Source organism: Schistocerca gregaria, chromosome X (assembly GCF_023897955.1).
Source record: "Schistocerca gregaria isolate iqSchGreg1 chromosome X, iqSchGreg1.2, whole genome shotgun sequence".
Taxonomy (NCBI): Eukaryota; Metazoa; Arthropoda; class Insecta; order Orthoptera; family Acrididae; genus Schistocerca; species Schistocerca gregaria.
This window is the reverse complement of record NC_064931.1, coordinates 198,655,432-198,671,770: the sequence shown is the minus strand read 5'-3', so window position 1 is coordinate 198,671,770 and position 16,339 is coordinate 198,655,432. Positions and strand designations below refer to the sequence as shown.

The 16,339-nt window shown below is 36.0% G+C and overlaps 1 protein-coding gene across 1 annotated transcript in view; it reads left to right on the top strand.

The window, feature by feature from the left end:
• Positions 1–13,258: 13,258 nt before the first annotated feature.
• The window catches only part of LOC126298529 (uncharacterized), a 109,965-nt gene continuing 106,884 nt past the window's right edge, over positions 13,259–16,339 (top strand). The window contains exons 1-3 of the mRNA XM_049989889.1: positions 13,259–13,677; positions 14,105–14,200; positions 14,289–14,397. Of these exons, the coding sequence (XP_049845846.1) occupies positions 13,455–13,677; positions 14,105–14,200; positions 14,289–14,397 (428 nt within the window). The 5' untranslated portion in view covers positions 13,259–13,454. The remainder of the gene's footprint in view (positions 13,678–14,104; positions 14,201–14,288; positions 14,398–16,339) is intronic.

Below are 16,339 nucleotides of genomic sequence, written 5' to 3'. Positions count from 1 at the left end.
CAGACTGAAAAAAAGTCACATTTGTCCTGGCAACACTTCAAATCTGCAGTTGAAAGCACTTGAAAAAGCATACAAAGATTACTGATTTGTGATGTGTTCCTGTGGTTCATGTCCTGCACCACAATATTGTCCATGTAATTTGAAGAGAATAGAACTTTTTCAGTAAGTTGTTCTAGGTAGTGTTGTCTTCCTATTACTCAGGACTGATGCTCATGAAGACAACAACCAAACTGACTGGCCAGCAATGGGCAGCAGGTTACATTAGAATTGAAAGGGATGCTGAACCTGTCTTCCTGGAGGTGTGGCACTGGTCAGCACCTTCTTGATGCTGTTTTGTGACGATGTGCAGGTTGGTGTGCAGTCAGTGCTTTATGGCTGCACAGGGAGACATTTTTGCCAGAATTTAAGAGGCTTTGTGGACAATGTATGTATCTTTTTAGATATTTGCTCACAGTCTTCTTGACACACATACCAAAATCTGTAAAAATAAGTATATGTGTAACATGTGTGTATATATGTTAAGTAATCACATAATTAAACTAGGTTATTTCTGGAGCTGAGTGCAGCTATGATGAGAGAGAGAGAGAGAGAGAGGGAAAATACATTACAATACTGCCAATTTTATTCTGTTAGTTCATGCACTCCAACAGCTGTTGGCATGCTAGCATACACATTGTTTCACAGTGAACTACTTTCTTAATAATGTGAACACTTACACACACACACACACACACACACACACACACACACACACACACACACACACACACACACACACTCTATATTTTGCCAGTGATAATGATGTATTTTCTTTAAATATTGTCAATGTTTAACATTTCATGTTTTGAATAACAATGATCTGTTTTGTTCATCAAATGAATTTTTGTATTGCTTGCATTAGGCATCCACAGTGACTTAAAATATTTAAAGTGTTTTCACATTTTAGAAATGTGTGACTTTCAGGATATCATAAACAGCTCATTTAATGGGTTATTGAAAGCTAATTTTCTTTGAATATGCAATGTGCTGCAGCATTATATCTCATGTATGCAATGGAAAACATATATACTTTGTGAAGAAAACTACATTATTGTGAGACCAAAGATGAATAATTGAGCTATTAATAATTTTTAATGCAGCTGCAAACACAGTCATAAAAACAAAGCCATAAGTGCCAATAATTTTACTTACATAATTCACAGTAAGGAATCCATGCCATTATCTTCACTGACTGACACAGATGACTCACGCTCAGCAACATTTATAATGAAATGGTCCATAATCATGTCCATGCCAATTTCTCTGTCATTCATTTTGCAGTTCCTGTGTATGTCTTGAGATGCTATACATTGCCTCCAATGGAAATCTCTCAATATCTGCAATTTTAAATGCGTTGTTCTTTTCTGCAATATATGCTTTCATCTGAGCACACACCAACTTCATTGGATTGTAATGACAATGATATGGGGGTAATCTAACAATATGGCATTCATGCTGCTTTGCAGGTTTGTTTATGTCATGAATTCTGTATGCACGATTGTGGGCACTGAAAAGGAACAGAAATTCTGCTCTGATCTGTGTTGAACTATGAGGTACTCCATTAAATGAGAACTATGCAATAATGTCCATCTTTTTGGATTTTGTAGCTAGAGCATTGTTCAGTTGCACTGAATCGACGCTCACATTATCCATGACAATAACTAAACACGTAGAGACGTACGGGAGCAAGTGTTCGAACTACCATTTGCAGACACTGTATGATATTTCAGAATGGTGATCTTCAGAATTCAGGAAATGAAATGTTAACTTAATTACATTTAAAATTTATATTTTAAAATTAATTGTTAAAAACATTTATAAAATATATTTTGATGTGAGGAAATGGCAATTTATTAAGTTTTGCTATGAAAATTGTAATTATTTTTTGTCAAGTGTACCATTGTGTTTTTTTTTAATATTTTGTAATTACTATTTGTAATTGAAAATCAAGTAAAATAATTGAACAGGAAGTAGAGATTAGAGCCCTTAAGGCTGAACTGGATAGTACTAGGAAGGAACTGATGAGGTTAAGGGGGGAGAAGGGTAACGATAATTGGGAAGTGGTAGCAGGGAACAAGGGCCACAGAAAGAGAATAGTATCTGGTAGAGTCATCACTCACACAAAAAACAGATTTGCCTTGCTATGTCAGTTAGATAAGAAAAAGGCTCTATTAGACAAAGGTGTAGTTAATATCCAACAGACTTTCATTAGGAAACAATTATTTAAAACAAGTAGAAAGTATTGGGAACGTTCTAATGCTTGGAAGTAGCCATGGAAGGGGTGTGGATGAGATTTTGCAGGAAACATTAGCCACATATGTAACAACTCACTGAAACAGAACACTTTTCTTAATGAACTGGAACACGCTATTGTTAATCCATTGCATATAAATGGGGATTAGCCTGATGTGAACAATTACTGTTCAGTCTCATATCTGACAGATTTATTGAAATTCTAGAAAAAATGTTGTATTTAAAAGTAACTTCATATATTTGTAAAAATAAAGTACTATCAAAATGTCAGTTTGGTTTTCAGAAAGGCTTTTTAACAGAAAATGTTATATATGCTTTCACTGGTCAAATATTAAATACTTTGAATACATCACCCATTGGGAGTTTTTTTGACAAATCAACAACAGATGGCAGCAGTATGCAAACAAGTGCGCCCTGAAAGTAATCTTTTGTATGGGTTGCCATTTTGATATTTTTGTCAGCTGTTGTGTCCTATTTGTTGTATTTTTCTCCTGCTCTCATTAGAAATATTTATAAGGGAAGCTTTGCATAACATTAATAAAACTACAATGTATCACCTAATACAAAATAATAACACATCTGTAATAATGTATATTCAGAATATTTACTGAAATATGACTGTTTTACATTGACATTACAACTGCTTCCTGTTTTACACGTTTCTGGGAATTGAATTTTGCCAGAAAAATCTTACTGATGAGCAAATACTAGGGCTGCTACAGATTCCAGAAGGCGATATTTCAGAGTTTAGCTTTTCATCTGATTAAGAAAATAGTGAGTCTGACATTATTAACAAGACCCTGACAGCATCTTTGAATGTCCACAAAATAATCACATCAAAATACACATTCAAGGTGAGGATTGTATTATTGAATATAAGGGCATCTCTAAACCACAAGCAACAAATATAGAAGGTAATGGTGTTCAACCCTCCACCAGTAAGGTAAGTATTATAAATTTTCAGTTTGAAAAATAATTACCTAGTATTAGCTCAAAAATACACATAACTAATTGTTTATCCATTAATTATGTTACAGAAAGCAACTTAATATGTGAAAAAGAAGAAGGAAAACTCCACATGGAAGAAAAGTGATTTCATTCAGCCAGATACAACATGGAAAGGCAACATACCTCCACCACTACCTGATGAAGACCTGAAAGGGCTAATGTCTTGCCACTCCATATTCATGAAGATGCAAAGATAGTTCTTTTTGCTGATGATACAAGTTACACCCAACAAATAAGAATTACCTGACAAAATTGTAAACAATATCTTTCAGAAAATTAGTCAGTGGTTCTCTGATAATGGACTCTCATTAAATTTTAATTAAAGAAGTATATACTGTTCTGTACAGTAAATGGCATAGCACCATTAATTATCCAGAGTCTGAATAGAAGTCTATAGCTAAGGCAGTATATTTTAATTTTTTGGAGCTGTGCATTGATGAGAGATTAAATTTGTAGAAACACATTGATGATCTACTGAAACGTTTGAGTTCAGCTACATATGCTGTTAGGGTTGTTGCAAATTTTGGTGATAAACATATCAATAAATTAGCTTACTGTACCTATTTCAATTCACTGCTTTCATATGTCATCATATTTTGGTGTAACTTATCATTAAGGAAGTAGAAATTTATTTAAGGAATTAGGGGTATTCACAGTACCTTCACAATATACACTCCTGGAAATTGAAATAAGAACACCGTGAATTCATTGTCCCAGGAAGGGGAAACTTTATTGACACATTCCTGGCGTCAGATACATCACATGATCACACTGACAGAACCACAGGCACATAGACACAGGCAACAGAGCATGCACAATGTCGGCACTAGTACAGTGTATATCCACCTTTCGCAGCAACGCAGGCTGCTATTCTCCTATGGAGACGATTGTAGAGATGCTGGATGTAGTCCTGTGGAACGGCTTGCCATGCCATTTCCACCTGGTGCCTCAGTTGGACCAGCGTTCGTGCTGGACGTGCAGACCGCGTGAGACGATGCTTCATCCAGTCCCAAACATGCTCAATGGGGGACAGATCCGGAGATCTTGCTGGCCAGGGTAGTTGACTTACACCTTCTAGAGCATGTTGGGTGGCACGGGATACATGCGGATGTGCATTGTCCTGTTGGAACAGCAAGTTCCCTTGCCGGTCTAGGAATGGTAAAACGATGGGTTCGATGACGGTTTGGAAGTACCGTGCACTATTCAGTGTCCCCTCAACGATCACCAGAGGTGTACGGCCAGTGTAGGAGATCGCTCCCCACACCATGATGCCGGGTGTTGGCCCTGTGTGCCTCAGTCGTATGCAGTCCTGATTGTGGCGCTCACCTGCACGGCGTCAAACACGCATACGACTATCATTGGCACCAAGGCAGAAGCGACTCTCATCGCTGAAGACGACACGTCTCCATTCGTCCCTCCATTCACTCCTGTCGCGACACCACTGGAGGCGGGCTGCACGATGTTGGGGCGTGAGCGGAAGACGGCCTAACGGTGTGCGGGACCGTAGCCCAGCTTCATGGAGACGGTTGCAAATGGTCCTCGCCGATACCCCAGGAGCAACAGTGTCCCTAATTTGCTGGGAAGTGGCGGTGCGGTCCCCTACGACAATGCGTAGGATCCTACGGTCTTGGCGTGCATCCATGCGTCGCTGCGGTCCGGTCCCAGGTCGACGGGCACGTGCACCTTCCGCCGACCACTGGCGACAACATCGATGTACTGTGGAGACCTCACGCCCCACGTGTTGAGCAATTCGGTGGTACGTCCACCCGGCCTCGCGCATGCCCACTATACGCCCTCGCTCAAAGTCCGTCAACTGCACATATGGCTCACGTCCACGCTATCGCGGAATGCTACCAGTGTTAAAGACTGCGATGGAGCTCCGTATGCCACGGCAAACTGGCTGACACTGACGGCGGCGGTGCACAAATGCTGCGCAGCTAGCGCCATTCGACGGCCAACACCGCGGTACCTGGTGTGTCCGCTGTGCCGTGCGTGTGATCATTGCTTGTACAGCCCTCTCGCAGTGTCCGGAGAAAGTATGGTGAGTCTGACACACCGGTGTCAATGTGTTCTTTTTTCCATTTCCAGGAGTGTATATATTCACTTATGGAAATTTGTTATTAACAATGAATCACAATTCAAAAGCAACAGCAGTGTGCATAGCTACAACATTAGGAGAAAAGCTGATCTGCACTATTCTGGATTTAAAAAAGGCCTTTACAAATGTCTGCTTGTGTCTGTGTATGTGCGGATGGATATGTGTGTGTTTGTGTGCGAGTGTACACCTGTCCTTTTTTCCCCATAAGGTAAGTCTTTCCGCTCCCAGGATTGGAATGTCTCCTTACTCTCTCCCTTAAAACCCACATCCTTTCGTCTTTCCCTCTCCTCCCCTCTTTCCTGAAGAAGCAACCGTCGTTTGCGAAAGCTAGAAATTCTGTGTGTGTGTTTGTGTGTTTTATTTATTGTGCCTGTCTACCAGCACTTTCCCGCTTGGTAAGTCTTGGAATCTTTGTTTTTAATATATTATTGCATAGATAGATATATTTGGGTTGGCACTTCATGTCAATAATGACAAGAATCTATGCCTTGTATATAATGCTCTTTGGTGTATGCGTACCTACAAGTAAATTACCTGACAATGTTAAAAACATTTCATCAATAGCCATTGCAGACTCTCTCTCTCTCTCTCTCTCTCTCTCTCTCTCTCTCTCTCTCTCTCTCTCTCTCTCTCTCTCACTTGATTTGATTTGATTTTTTATTGGTCCAGTTTTATCATACAGCACAAATTGTGCAATTGATGTTGGACAGGTCAAAGATAAGTTACAATAATACATAATATTAACAAAATAGTAGGCAAATTAAAAATAGGTACCTATTACAATTACTTTTGTTACGTATTCAGAAATTCTCTGACAGAATAGAAACAGTGCTTTATTAGATATGCCTTTAGTGTAGCTTTAAATATTGGATGAGTAGCATTTTTTATTTCCTCTGGTATCTTATTGTGTAGTATTACACCAATGTTACCTCGATATTTTTGATGAATATTTGATTTCCTTCTGCTACTATAGTTGAGTACATTTGTGTTCTGTATCAGTTTGCCTGTTTTCAGGAGGTAGTCCCTAGTGAACAAGATAGTTTCATAAATAAATAAACTTGGAACATTTGAAAAACCAAGCTCAGTAAAATGGGATGTATAGAACTCCATCTTCTTAAGACCATAAATTATTCTAAAAACCTTTACACTGTGAGTTGAGTATCCCCCAAAAACGATCCCATGTGAGTGGAACTGTGCATAGTATGCCTGCAGTACAGTTATTTTTCTTGTTGTAGCCTTTAAAATTCTTAGGCTCTAGCACGCAGAAGATAATTTTCTAAACATGTTATTTATATGTGTGTCCCACTTTAAGTCTTGCTGAACCCATAGACCCAAAAATTTTGTGACACTTACATTTTGTAGGGGACCATTTTTTAATTGTGCTTGAAAAGACATTTGATTAGTTGGAGGAATTAAATGAAAATCGACACACACAGTTTTTTAAGTATTTATAATGAGTTTGTTTTTTGTCAACCACTCAGAGAGTATTTTCATAGAACTTTCTGCTGTGGACGGCAAAGTTTCTGGACTGGATCCAGTGAGCAATATGCTGGTGTCATTGGCAAACAGGATAGTTTTTGTGGGATTCATATATTCAATTAAGTCATCCACATAAATCAAGAAGAGTAGTGGACTTAAGATTGAGCCCTGTGATACACCCCATTTTATTGGTAATTCGCTAGAAAGAAAGGAGTTGTTTCTTGTTTTATTCATTTGGTTGAATTCATACTGAAGTTATACTTTTTGCCTGTAGTTTTCTCGGTATGAACACAACCAGTATGTGCTACACATCTTACTTCTTGCCTTTCTAATTTTTCGAGCAGAATGTTATGGTCCAGGACGTCAAAAGCTTTTGACAGATCTAGAAAAATACTTGCAGCTAATTTATGTTGATCAAGGGATTTTAAAATGCAGTCTAATAATTCGAAAATTGCTGTCTGTGTAGATTTTGACTTTCTAAAACCATGTTTTTGTATTGTAAGAGGTGCATATTTATTTATGAAACTTAAAAGCCTGTCATAGAAGAGTGTTTCTAGAATGTTTGAGAAGGAACTTAACTGTCACATGCGTTGGCAGTTTGATATTTTTTCAGAAGAACCTTTTTTTAGCAGTAGTAAAACTTTTGCTGTTTTAAAAATATTTGCAAATACACCAGTTTTTAAAGAGAGGTTGAAAATTTTTGCCAAGGGGTTTGCTATGTGATGAGCACATGCTTTTAATATGAAATCAGGTACTTCATCAAGATCACCTGACATTTTATTTCTTAACAATTTAATTTTACTTATAATTTCATTGGGGTTTATTTCATAAACATACATAGAAGCAGTCCATGTGGATCTCTCTCTCTCTCTCTCTCTCTCTCTCTCTCTCTCTCTCTCTCTCTCTCTCTCTCTCTCCCCCCCCCCCCCCCCCATCTCTCACACACTCACTGACACACACACAAACACACACACACACACACACACACACACAAAAAAAAACACGCGGAGTGGCTGAGCAGTCTGAGGTGCCATGTCACGGACTGCATGGCCCCTCCTGCCAAAGGTTCAAGTCCTCCTTCAGGCATGGGTGTGTGTGTTGTTCTTAGCATAAGTTAGTTTAAGTAGTGTGTTAGACTAGGGACCAATGACCTCAGCAGTTTGGTCCTTTAGAAATTTACACACACACTTTTGACTGACATTTGAACAGGTTGAATCTTTCATTCTGCCGTCGAGTGTGTACTGTTCTGAAACTGTGAAAAATAAAATTGTCTGATGGATTGGGGAGACAGTGCCAATCCAGCAGATAATTGTAGATGGAATCTGAGAGGAGTGTTGTCAGTTAAACCTGGATAGCACAATTGGTAAACTCATTGCTTATGGAAGTGAGCAGCCAGATTTGGAGACCTAATCTGGCACACAAATTTAATCTGTCAGAAAATGTCAATTATCAATAACATAATAATACTGCTCCAGTTCCATACAGCCTATGTACTTTCACATTTGTTTTTTTGGAAAACTGAGTCATAATTTGACTATAATACCTGAGATGTTGAGCTCAGGAAGAGGAAAGAAGAATAATTTCATCCATTAGAGATCTTGGGCTTATGGTACGTTACTCTGTGAAAATATGTAGCTATGTCTCAGATGTTTCTCATTAATAATGTATTATATTGCCCTAACTCCATATTATTTAATAAATTCTTCACCTAATAATATGTTGTATTTAAGAGGTTTCAACTGTTTCATAAAATGTTTACTTTAATTAACTTTGTAATCTTCCTGAAAAATATATTGTAACATGTTATCTACTGACAAAAATGATAATTTGAGATTTTTGTTTATTTATTCTTGATAAAAGTGAATAAGTTTAGCCCTTGTTCCCTGATCATATGTTATTTAAGTGTACAATAGAACGGTAATTGTGTATTTTGTGCTACATTAGGGCTTTCAATCTTTTAAGCAGATTTTTTTACATAGCACTTACTTGCCTCTTTATAATTATTATTTTTATGAACCTTTAATGTAATTAAAAATTGTTCTCAGTTTTTGTGTTTATGATCCAAAGAAATAATTCCAGTTACTGACTGAGTATATATTACAAATTAAAGTCCCCTATCACATTTTTCAGTCAGTATGTGAAGCCTAAACTCAGATACAGTTTTAACTAATTGGCAGACTAATTCTCAAGTTGGATTTATGCATATAGTTTATCATTTTTTAATTATGAGTGTGCAGTATATGTATTGTTCTCTGTTTCATATTTACTTGTCATTTGTAGTGACATCTCTTGACGAAAATGGGTCCTATGAACTGTTCAGCTACAAAGGAGATAATATCTGATGGAAAAAGCAGTAAACAGTCACCTCAACTCTGGAGAACAGCAAATCTTGAGCAGAATCTACACAAATCTTTCTATAAATATTATAAATTAATGTCCTCCACTGCATCTTTCTGTCTACATATAAAGGCTAATCTCAGAAACTGCTGTGAGGATTTTGACACAGTCATCCTATCATAGATACTTAGTGCTACCAATGCGAAACTGGAGCAGGTCACTTATGTTACGTCCAAAGCTCTGTCTGTCACTTGCTAAAGACAGTAATCTATGTTGATTATATTCCTTGAGCACTATCTGTGTGTCTTTATTTTGCTTCAGCACACAGTCTATATTCATAGATAAATTTCTGTCTTTGTTATACACTCTTTGAAATTATCATCAGTGTTTAATTTGACTTTGTTATTTTCCCTCTCTATGCTATCACACTGTCTATTATCTTAATGTTAATGAGAGTTTATTCCATTATGACCAACTGTTTATTTCCTTGCAGACCTTGTTTGCTTTCCGCACCAAGTGTTCTTGTGTTTTATCTGTGACCTCATTGTTGCTATAAACAGGAAAGAAACTATTCCCTCCAACAGCCTAAGGGAAAGTTTTCTTGCACATTAAAAATAATATTCATTTTAAAGGTACTACCATCCAGAAATTCTGTATTTTGAATTTCATAATTCTGTTCCATAAGAGAGGAGTGTCTATTTATCAGTTGCTAAATTATTACAACTGGAGTAGGGCTGACAACATATATATATGAAAGAATGTCCTCAATATGGCTAGAAGATTTATATGCTTGCAAAGATATCATAAAATCCATCAAGAATATTTACATAAAACTTTCTGTAACAGTTTTAACAGAAAATTAATCTTGTAACAAATTGTCAAAATGGCTAACAGTTGAATAACAACATTATTAAAATTTAAAACAATTTTTGATTAATTACAGACCTCTTTGGTATGAGCATAGGGAAAGTTCAAACAAGAAGGGAGAGAAAAGACAGTTACTAGATGTAATAAAGAGAAGAAAAAGAAATTGGATTGGGCATATATTAAGAAAGAATGACGGACTGATAAAAACAGTTTTAGAAGGTTATGTAGAAGGGAAAAAGGAAACGAGGAAGGAAGAGTTTCCAGATACTGGATGACATGATGGATGGTACAACATACAGCAGCCTTAAGAAGGAAGCAATGGATCACAGAAAATGGAGAGGCAAAGGACCTGCTAATATAGCAGATAACTGATGATGATGAAATATTCAGTCAGATCTTGATAAGATTTCAAACTGGTGCAGGGATTGGCAGCTTTAAATGTTCATAAATGTAAAATTTTACACTTCCAAAATGAAAAAAAGTAGGATCCTATATCTATAACATCAATGGAATTGGCCAACTCATACAAATACTTGGGTGTAACAGTTTGTAGGGATATCATATGTAATGATAGCATAGGTCCTGTTTTGGGTAAAGAAGGTGATAGACTTCAGTTTATTGGTGGGATACTGGGGAACTACAATCAATCTACAAAGATATTGCTTACAAATCACTTGTGCAACAGGTTCTAGAATATTACTCAAGTGTGTGGGATCTGTACCAGACAGGACTGACAGGCGATATTGAACATATACAGAGATGGGCAGTATGAATGGTCACAAGTTTGTTTACTCTGTGGAAGAGTGTCACAGAGATACTGAAGGACTGAACTGGAAAACTCTTAAAATAACTATCCTGAGCAAGTCCATTATCAAAGTTTCAAGAACCAGCTTCACATGTTTACTCTAGGAATATACTGCAGCCCTCTATGTATCACTCACATAGGGACCTTCAGGTAAGATTAGAATAATTACTGCATGTATAGAGGCATTCAAAAAATCATTCTTCCCACACTTCATAAATGGATGGAACAGGAAGACACTGTAATAATTGGTGCAATGGGACATTCACTCTGCCGTGAACCTCATGGTGGTTTTCAGGGTATAGATGTAGATGTGGATATGGAGCCTAATACAGAACCTTGGGTTATTGCGTGACTAATTTCTTTGAAGATTCATACATTCAGTAGTTTGTTTGGTCCTGAAGTGTATGATTTGGGTTTTTTCAAGATTTAATTTCATAGCATTATCTTTCATCCATTGTTCAAGTTCTTGTAGAGTTTGTTTCGTGGTCCTTACTAATTTGTCAGTGTTTTTGCAGCAGACTACAGCAGTTGAGTCATCTGCGTAAAGTATTGTATCTGTATTTACTTTGCTAGGCATATCATTTATGTAATATAAGAACAGAAGTAATCCTATTATCGAGCCCTGAGGCACGCCTGCTTGAATTTCTTCCCAGCTAGAGCAAGTTTTCTCTCCCTTTTGATGTATCATCACCCTTTGGTATCTGTTTTTGAGATAAGATGAAAACCATCTTATATATTTTCCATGGAAGCCATAGGTTCCCAATTTTTGGAGCAGCAGCGTATGGTTTACTGTGTCAAACACCTTTGAGAGGTCACAAAAAATACCAGATACACTTTGTTTGTTGTCATGGCATTTACTTACTTTGGATATTAGTTCATTTATAGCTTGTAAAGTGTTTCGTCCCTTCCTAAACCCATATTGGTTATTGAGAATAATATTACCTTCCTTATTGTACTTTTCTAATTGATTACATACTATTCGTTCAACTATTTTAGAGAAAACTGGGAGTATAGACACTGGGCAGAAATTTACTAAATCATCTTGTTTTTCCTTTTTGTAGACTGGACAGACTTCAGCAGATTTCAGTCTGTCTGGAAAACAGCCCTCATCAAATGAATGGTTTATTATTTTACAGAGTTGAGGTGCAATGCTGTCACTTCCTACCTTTATGATATTTGTTGGAATTTCATCCCAGACCACAGATTTAAGATTTTTTAGGGATTGTATGATGTTAGCCACTTCATGACATGATACTGCAGTAAATTTAAACTCTCTTGATTCCTGCAATACTGCATCAGGTCTTATTTGTGGAAGTAAGAAGTTATGAATTTTGTTTGTGGTTATGAAGTACTTATTAAATTCTTCACAGATGTGCCGAGTGTTAGTAACAGTATTCACACCAATTTCTAGTTTCTAATTAAAATGTTTTGTTTCTTCAGTACCTGTTTCTTTCTTGACAAACTGCCATACTGCCTTTGATTTATTTGAGGCATTAGCTATATATTTACTGTTTGCCAATCGTTTTGCTTGTTTAACTACCCAATGAAATATTTTTTTTCTATTTCATTTTGTACCTAATAAATTCAGCATCATGGTTAGTTTTTGCTTCCTTCTGCATTTCCCTCTTTCTGATGCTAGAGATCCTGATACCTTCTGTAATCCATGTCTTACTTTTATTGTATTTATCATTTGTTGATATGAGGGGAAAGCATTCATTGAAAATGTTCTTGAATTTAGATATGAAAGTGTTGTAATTGTTGTTTACTAAACAATGGTTGCTGAAGGTCCAATGGGTTTCCTTTAATTTCAAGATAAATGTGTTTATATTTGGCTGGCTGAAATTTCTGACCAATTTCACTGTGGGCCTATATGTTTTGTCTATGTATGACAATGACATAAAAAGTGCTGAGTGATCAGATATTCCTAAGTCTAATACATGTTTTTGTGTATTCCCATAATTTTTGCTGCTCACTATATTATCAATGCTTGTGGTAGAAGTGACTGTTACCCTGCTGTTACCTATTTCCAAATAAGTTTATATTGTTAAGGAAAAAAGCATATAAGGAAATAACATGGACGTTCAAAAGTACCATACACACTCAAAAATGCATTACTAAAGTATAACAGTAAAGGTGACACACTTATGTATTAAGGTCTGTTTCTGCAAGTTTCTGGCTTAGCTAAAAACTAAAATGAAGAACCTGTGGCACAAGTTTACAACAAATGCATGTGTGTCATAAAAAATCACAAATGTCTGTTTGTTTAACAGTCATCATACAGCAGCACATATAACATATGTTTTGTTTCTTGATGTTGCTTATCAGATTGACATGTTTTCTGTAGCATGGCTATGCTCACATTATGGAAACTTTCAACAGCACTTTTATCTTCTCAAACGCAAGCAATGGGTGTGTCTTGAATCTGATTGTGAGATATACAGTGTGATATCTTATCATATCCATTTTGTGGCACATGTGCTTCACGTCATTGATACAGAGCAACTGTAAGATTGACATTTGCCTCTGACAGTAAGAAGAGGCTACTCTCTCTACCTAAATCAGTACAAAATGTGCACAAAGAGTATCACTGTAATTGTAATGTTATCCACTTTCATGAGTTGTATATACTGTCAATACCTAGATAGTGCTGAGACATGTGACAGTATTCTGCATGGCTGTGACAGTGAAAGACAGTGTATTACAGATATTAATGAGGATGATTGTCCAGCTGATACCGTCTACTATCCAACAGCCTCTTTGTGTGGTTGCTGTCCTGGTTGTATTAATGCAAGTAAGTGAAATATACAGAACTTCTAGACCAAAATCCAATCTGTTGTTCATTTTTACTAAGAAATGTTCTGATGAATCTAGAGAACTTCAAAACAAAACCATTTTTTTGTTTTTGTTTTTTGTTTTTTTTTCCAGGAAAACACAGACACAAGTGTCATAAGGAAAAAAATTAGAACAGTCTTTTGATAGACAAACCATTATTTTTGATATGCATAGCACATGAATTTAAATGCAAATAGAAACAACTTTGCAGCATGCTTTGTAGATGCAGACCATTGATATCTTCTACAAATTAAACAAAGTTGTGAACTGTTAAATGCATGTGCTATGATAATGAATAGGAAATAATGTTAATTCTCATATTGTTATTTATGAAACACTACAAGTTCTGTGAAATAAAAATTTTCTGACTTTTTTTTGGTTCATAGTTGAAGGAAAAGAATGTGATAAAGATGCAGCTGCAGATACCATGCAGTGTGCTCCTGGATACAGTTGTACTACAAAAGGCTGTACGAAAGATAGCAGTATGTATGGAACTATTTTTCTCAAAACATCACTTGTACCAGTCATATCAGTTCAAACTTACTTATTGATATTCTAACATACCTGCAGAATCATGTCCACAATATGGATATAACAAGGATATTACATGGCATCCAAGCTGTGATGCGGATGGAAAATTTTCTGCTGTTCAGTGTAAGGGTGAGAGAGCTACAGGAAAGTAAGTGGTAAAGTACATCAGCAGTATACATAATAAGGCATTAAACATTATGAATTGAAATAATCAATAATTTTCATTATTTGTATTTGTTCTGTAATTGATTTATCTGGGAGTTATTACTGATATTAATTTCAGTTGTTAAAATAATATGAAACATACTAAAGTAGACAAACCTCTGCCAGCGTCTGAATGTGAGCAGTAATAAGTATAAAGGTAGGATCAGAGAACTTTAAAAAAGAGCAAGATGTTACAGGAACTACAAAGATGTTAAAATAGTGATATAAAATCTGTAATAGACTTATTAAACAAGGACAAAAATCAACAATATTTTATGAAAAATTTTATCTTCACAAGAGAAAAGAACATGTAAAATATCAGCACAATCAAATCAATTAATATTATTTTTGAATAAGTGACAACACAAAATTAAGACAGCTGTTGATAATCTAATTTGTTGCAATTTTGGCTATTACTAGCTATAGGAAAACAGGCTTCATCAGCGTAAAATATGTAGCTGTTAAACTGAAGTTTGCTCACAACTTGTTGCAGTAATGATCAAAAAACATGATGTAATGTCTGACAACAGCTGGATTCAGTGCATGAGCTCTGTGTTGACTGATAATAAGTGTACAACTACCATTACTTTCCAAATGATCTAGCTGCACATGTTTGTTCCAAGCTTAACTGATTGAGAGATTATTGATGGTCATTTGGCCACATTATCATCCACAGTTTCTTCAAATTCATAAATTAATATTTTTCTTCTTGTTGCTTTTTGAAAGTGTTATGGCATCAGTTAACTACTTCCATAAACATGTTTAAAGTCTGGGAAACAATGGTGTGCTGTAGATATTCCCTTTGTAGATAATCATTTTTCTATACCCTTTTGACTCCGTGTGCCATGACTCATGTATATGCAAATTAGACAAATACAGGATGAAGGTGAATGCTCTAAATTGGCTAACATCATACTTACACAAGAGAAAACAAAGGGTAACTGTCACCTCAGATACAGTGAATTACTACTCTAAAAGGAGTACAGTATCACAAGGTGTGCCTCAAAGCTCCATTTTGGGGCCAATTCTGTTCTTATTCTATGTAAATGACTTAGATTTAAATATAATTTCACCATCACTTCTGATTGCAGATGGTACTTCTGTTTTAATTGAAGATGATGATGCAGAAAAAAATCTGCCCTCCATTGTAAGCACACTGGATATCTAAGAAAACTGGTTACCATTAAATGGATTGAAATTGAACATAACACAAACCCATATGGAACATTCCAAATGTATGGAACTTAAAGTACAACATAACAATCCACCTATGAAAAAAGTTAACATGGTCAAATTTCTGGGTTAAATGTGGATAAGAACTTAAACTGGAACACACATATTGACTTCCTATCAAATAAACTAAGCAGTTTTGCCTTTGCAATGCAAATATTGCAAATTTCACTGACTTGAGTACACAAAAAAATGCTTATCATAGTTATTTTGAATCTTTCATTAGATATGTGATAATTTTCTGGGGATGGTCAAGTAGTGTATCTTGAATACTGAAATTATGAAAGAAAATTATCTGATGCTTGTGTACTGCACAGCGAACAAAGTCTTTTGACCAATATTTCAGGAACTACGAATCCTAACTGTTCCCTCTATATACACTTATGAAATTATAATCTTCCTACACACCAGACAAAACTTATCTGAGGAGAATAATTTCAACAATAGGTATAACACAACAAATAAAAATAATTTTATGCTACCTTCACACCAGTTGAAATTATATGCACAGACTCCACAATACATGGTGATGACAATATACACGTTAATGGGAAAAAAATTTAATATGAAGCCCGAAATTTTGAAAATGAGGCTGCTTCAGATTCTATGAGAGAAATGCTACTATTCAATAGAAGAATTCACAGAGGATGAAATGA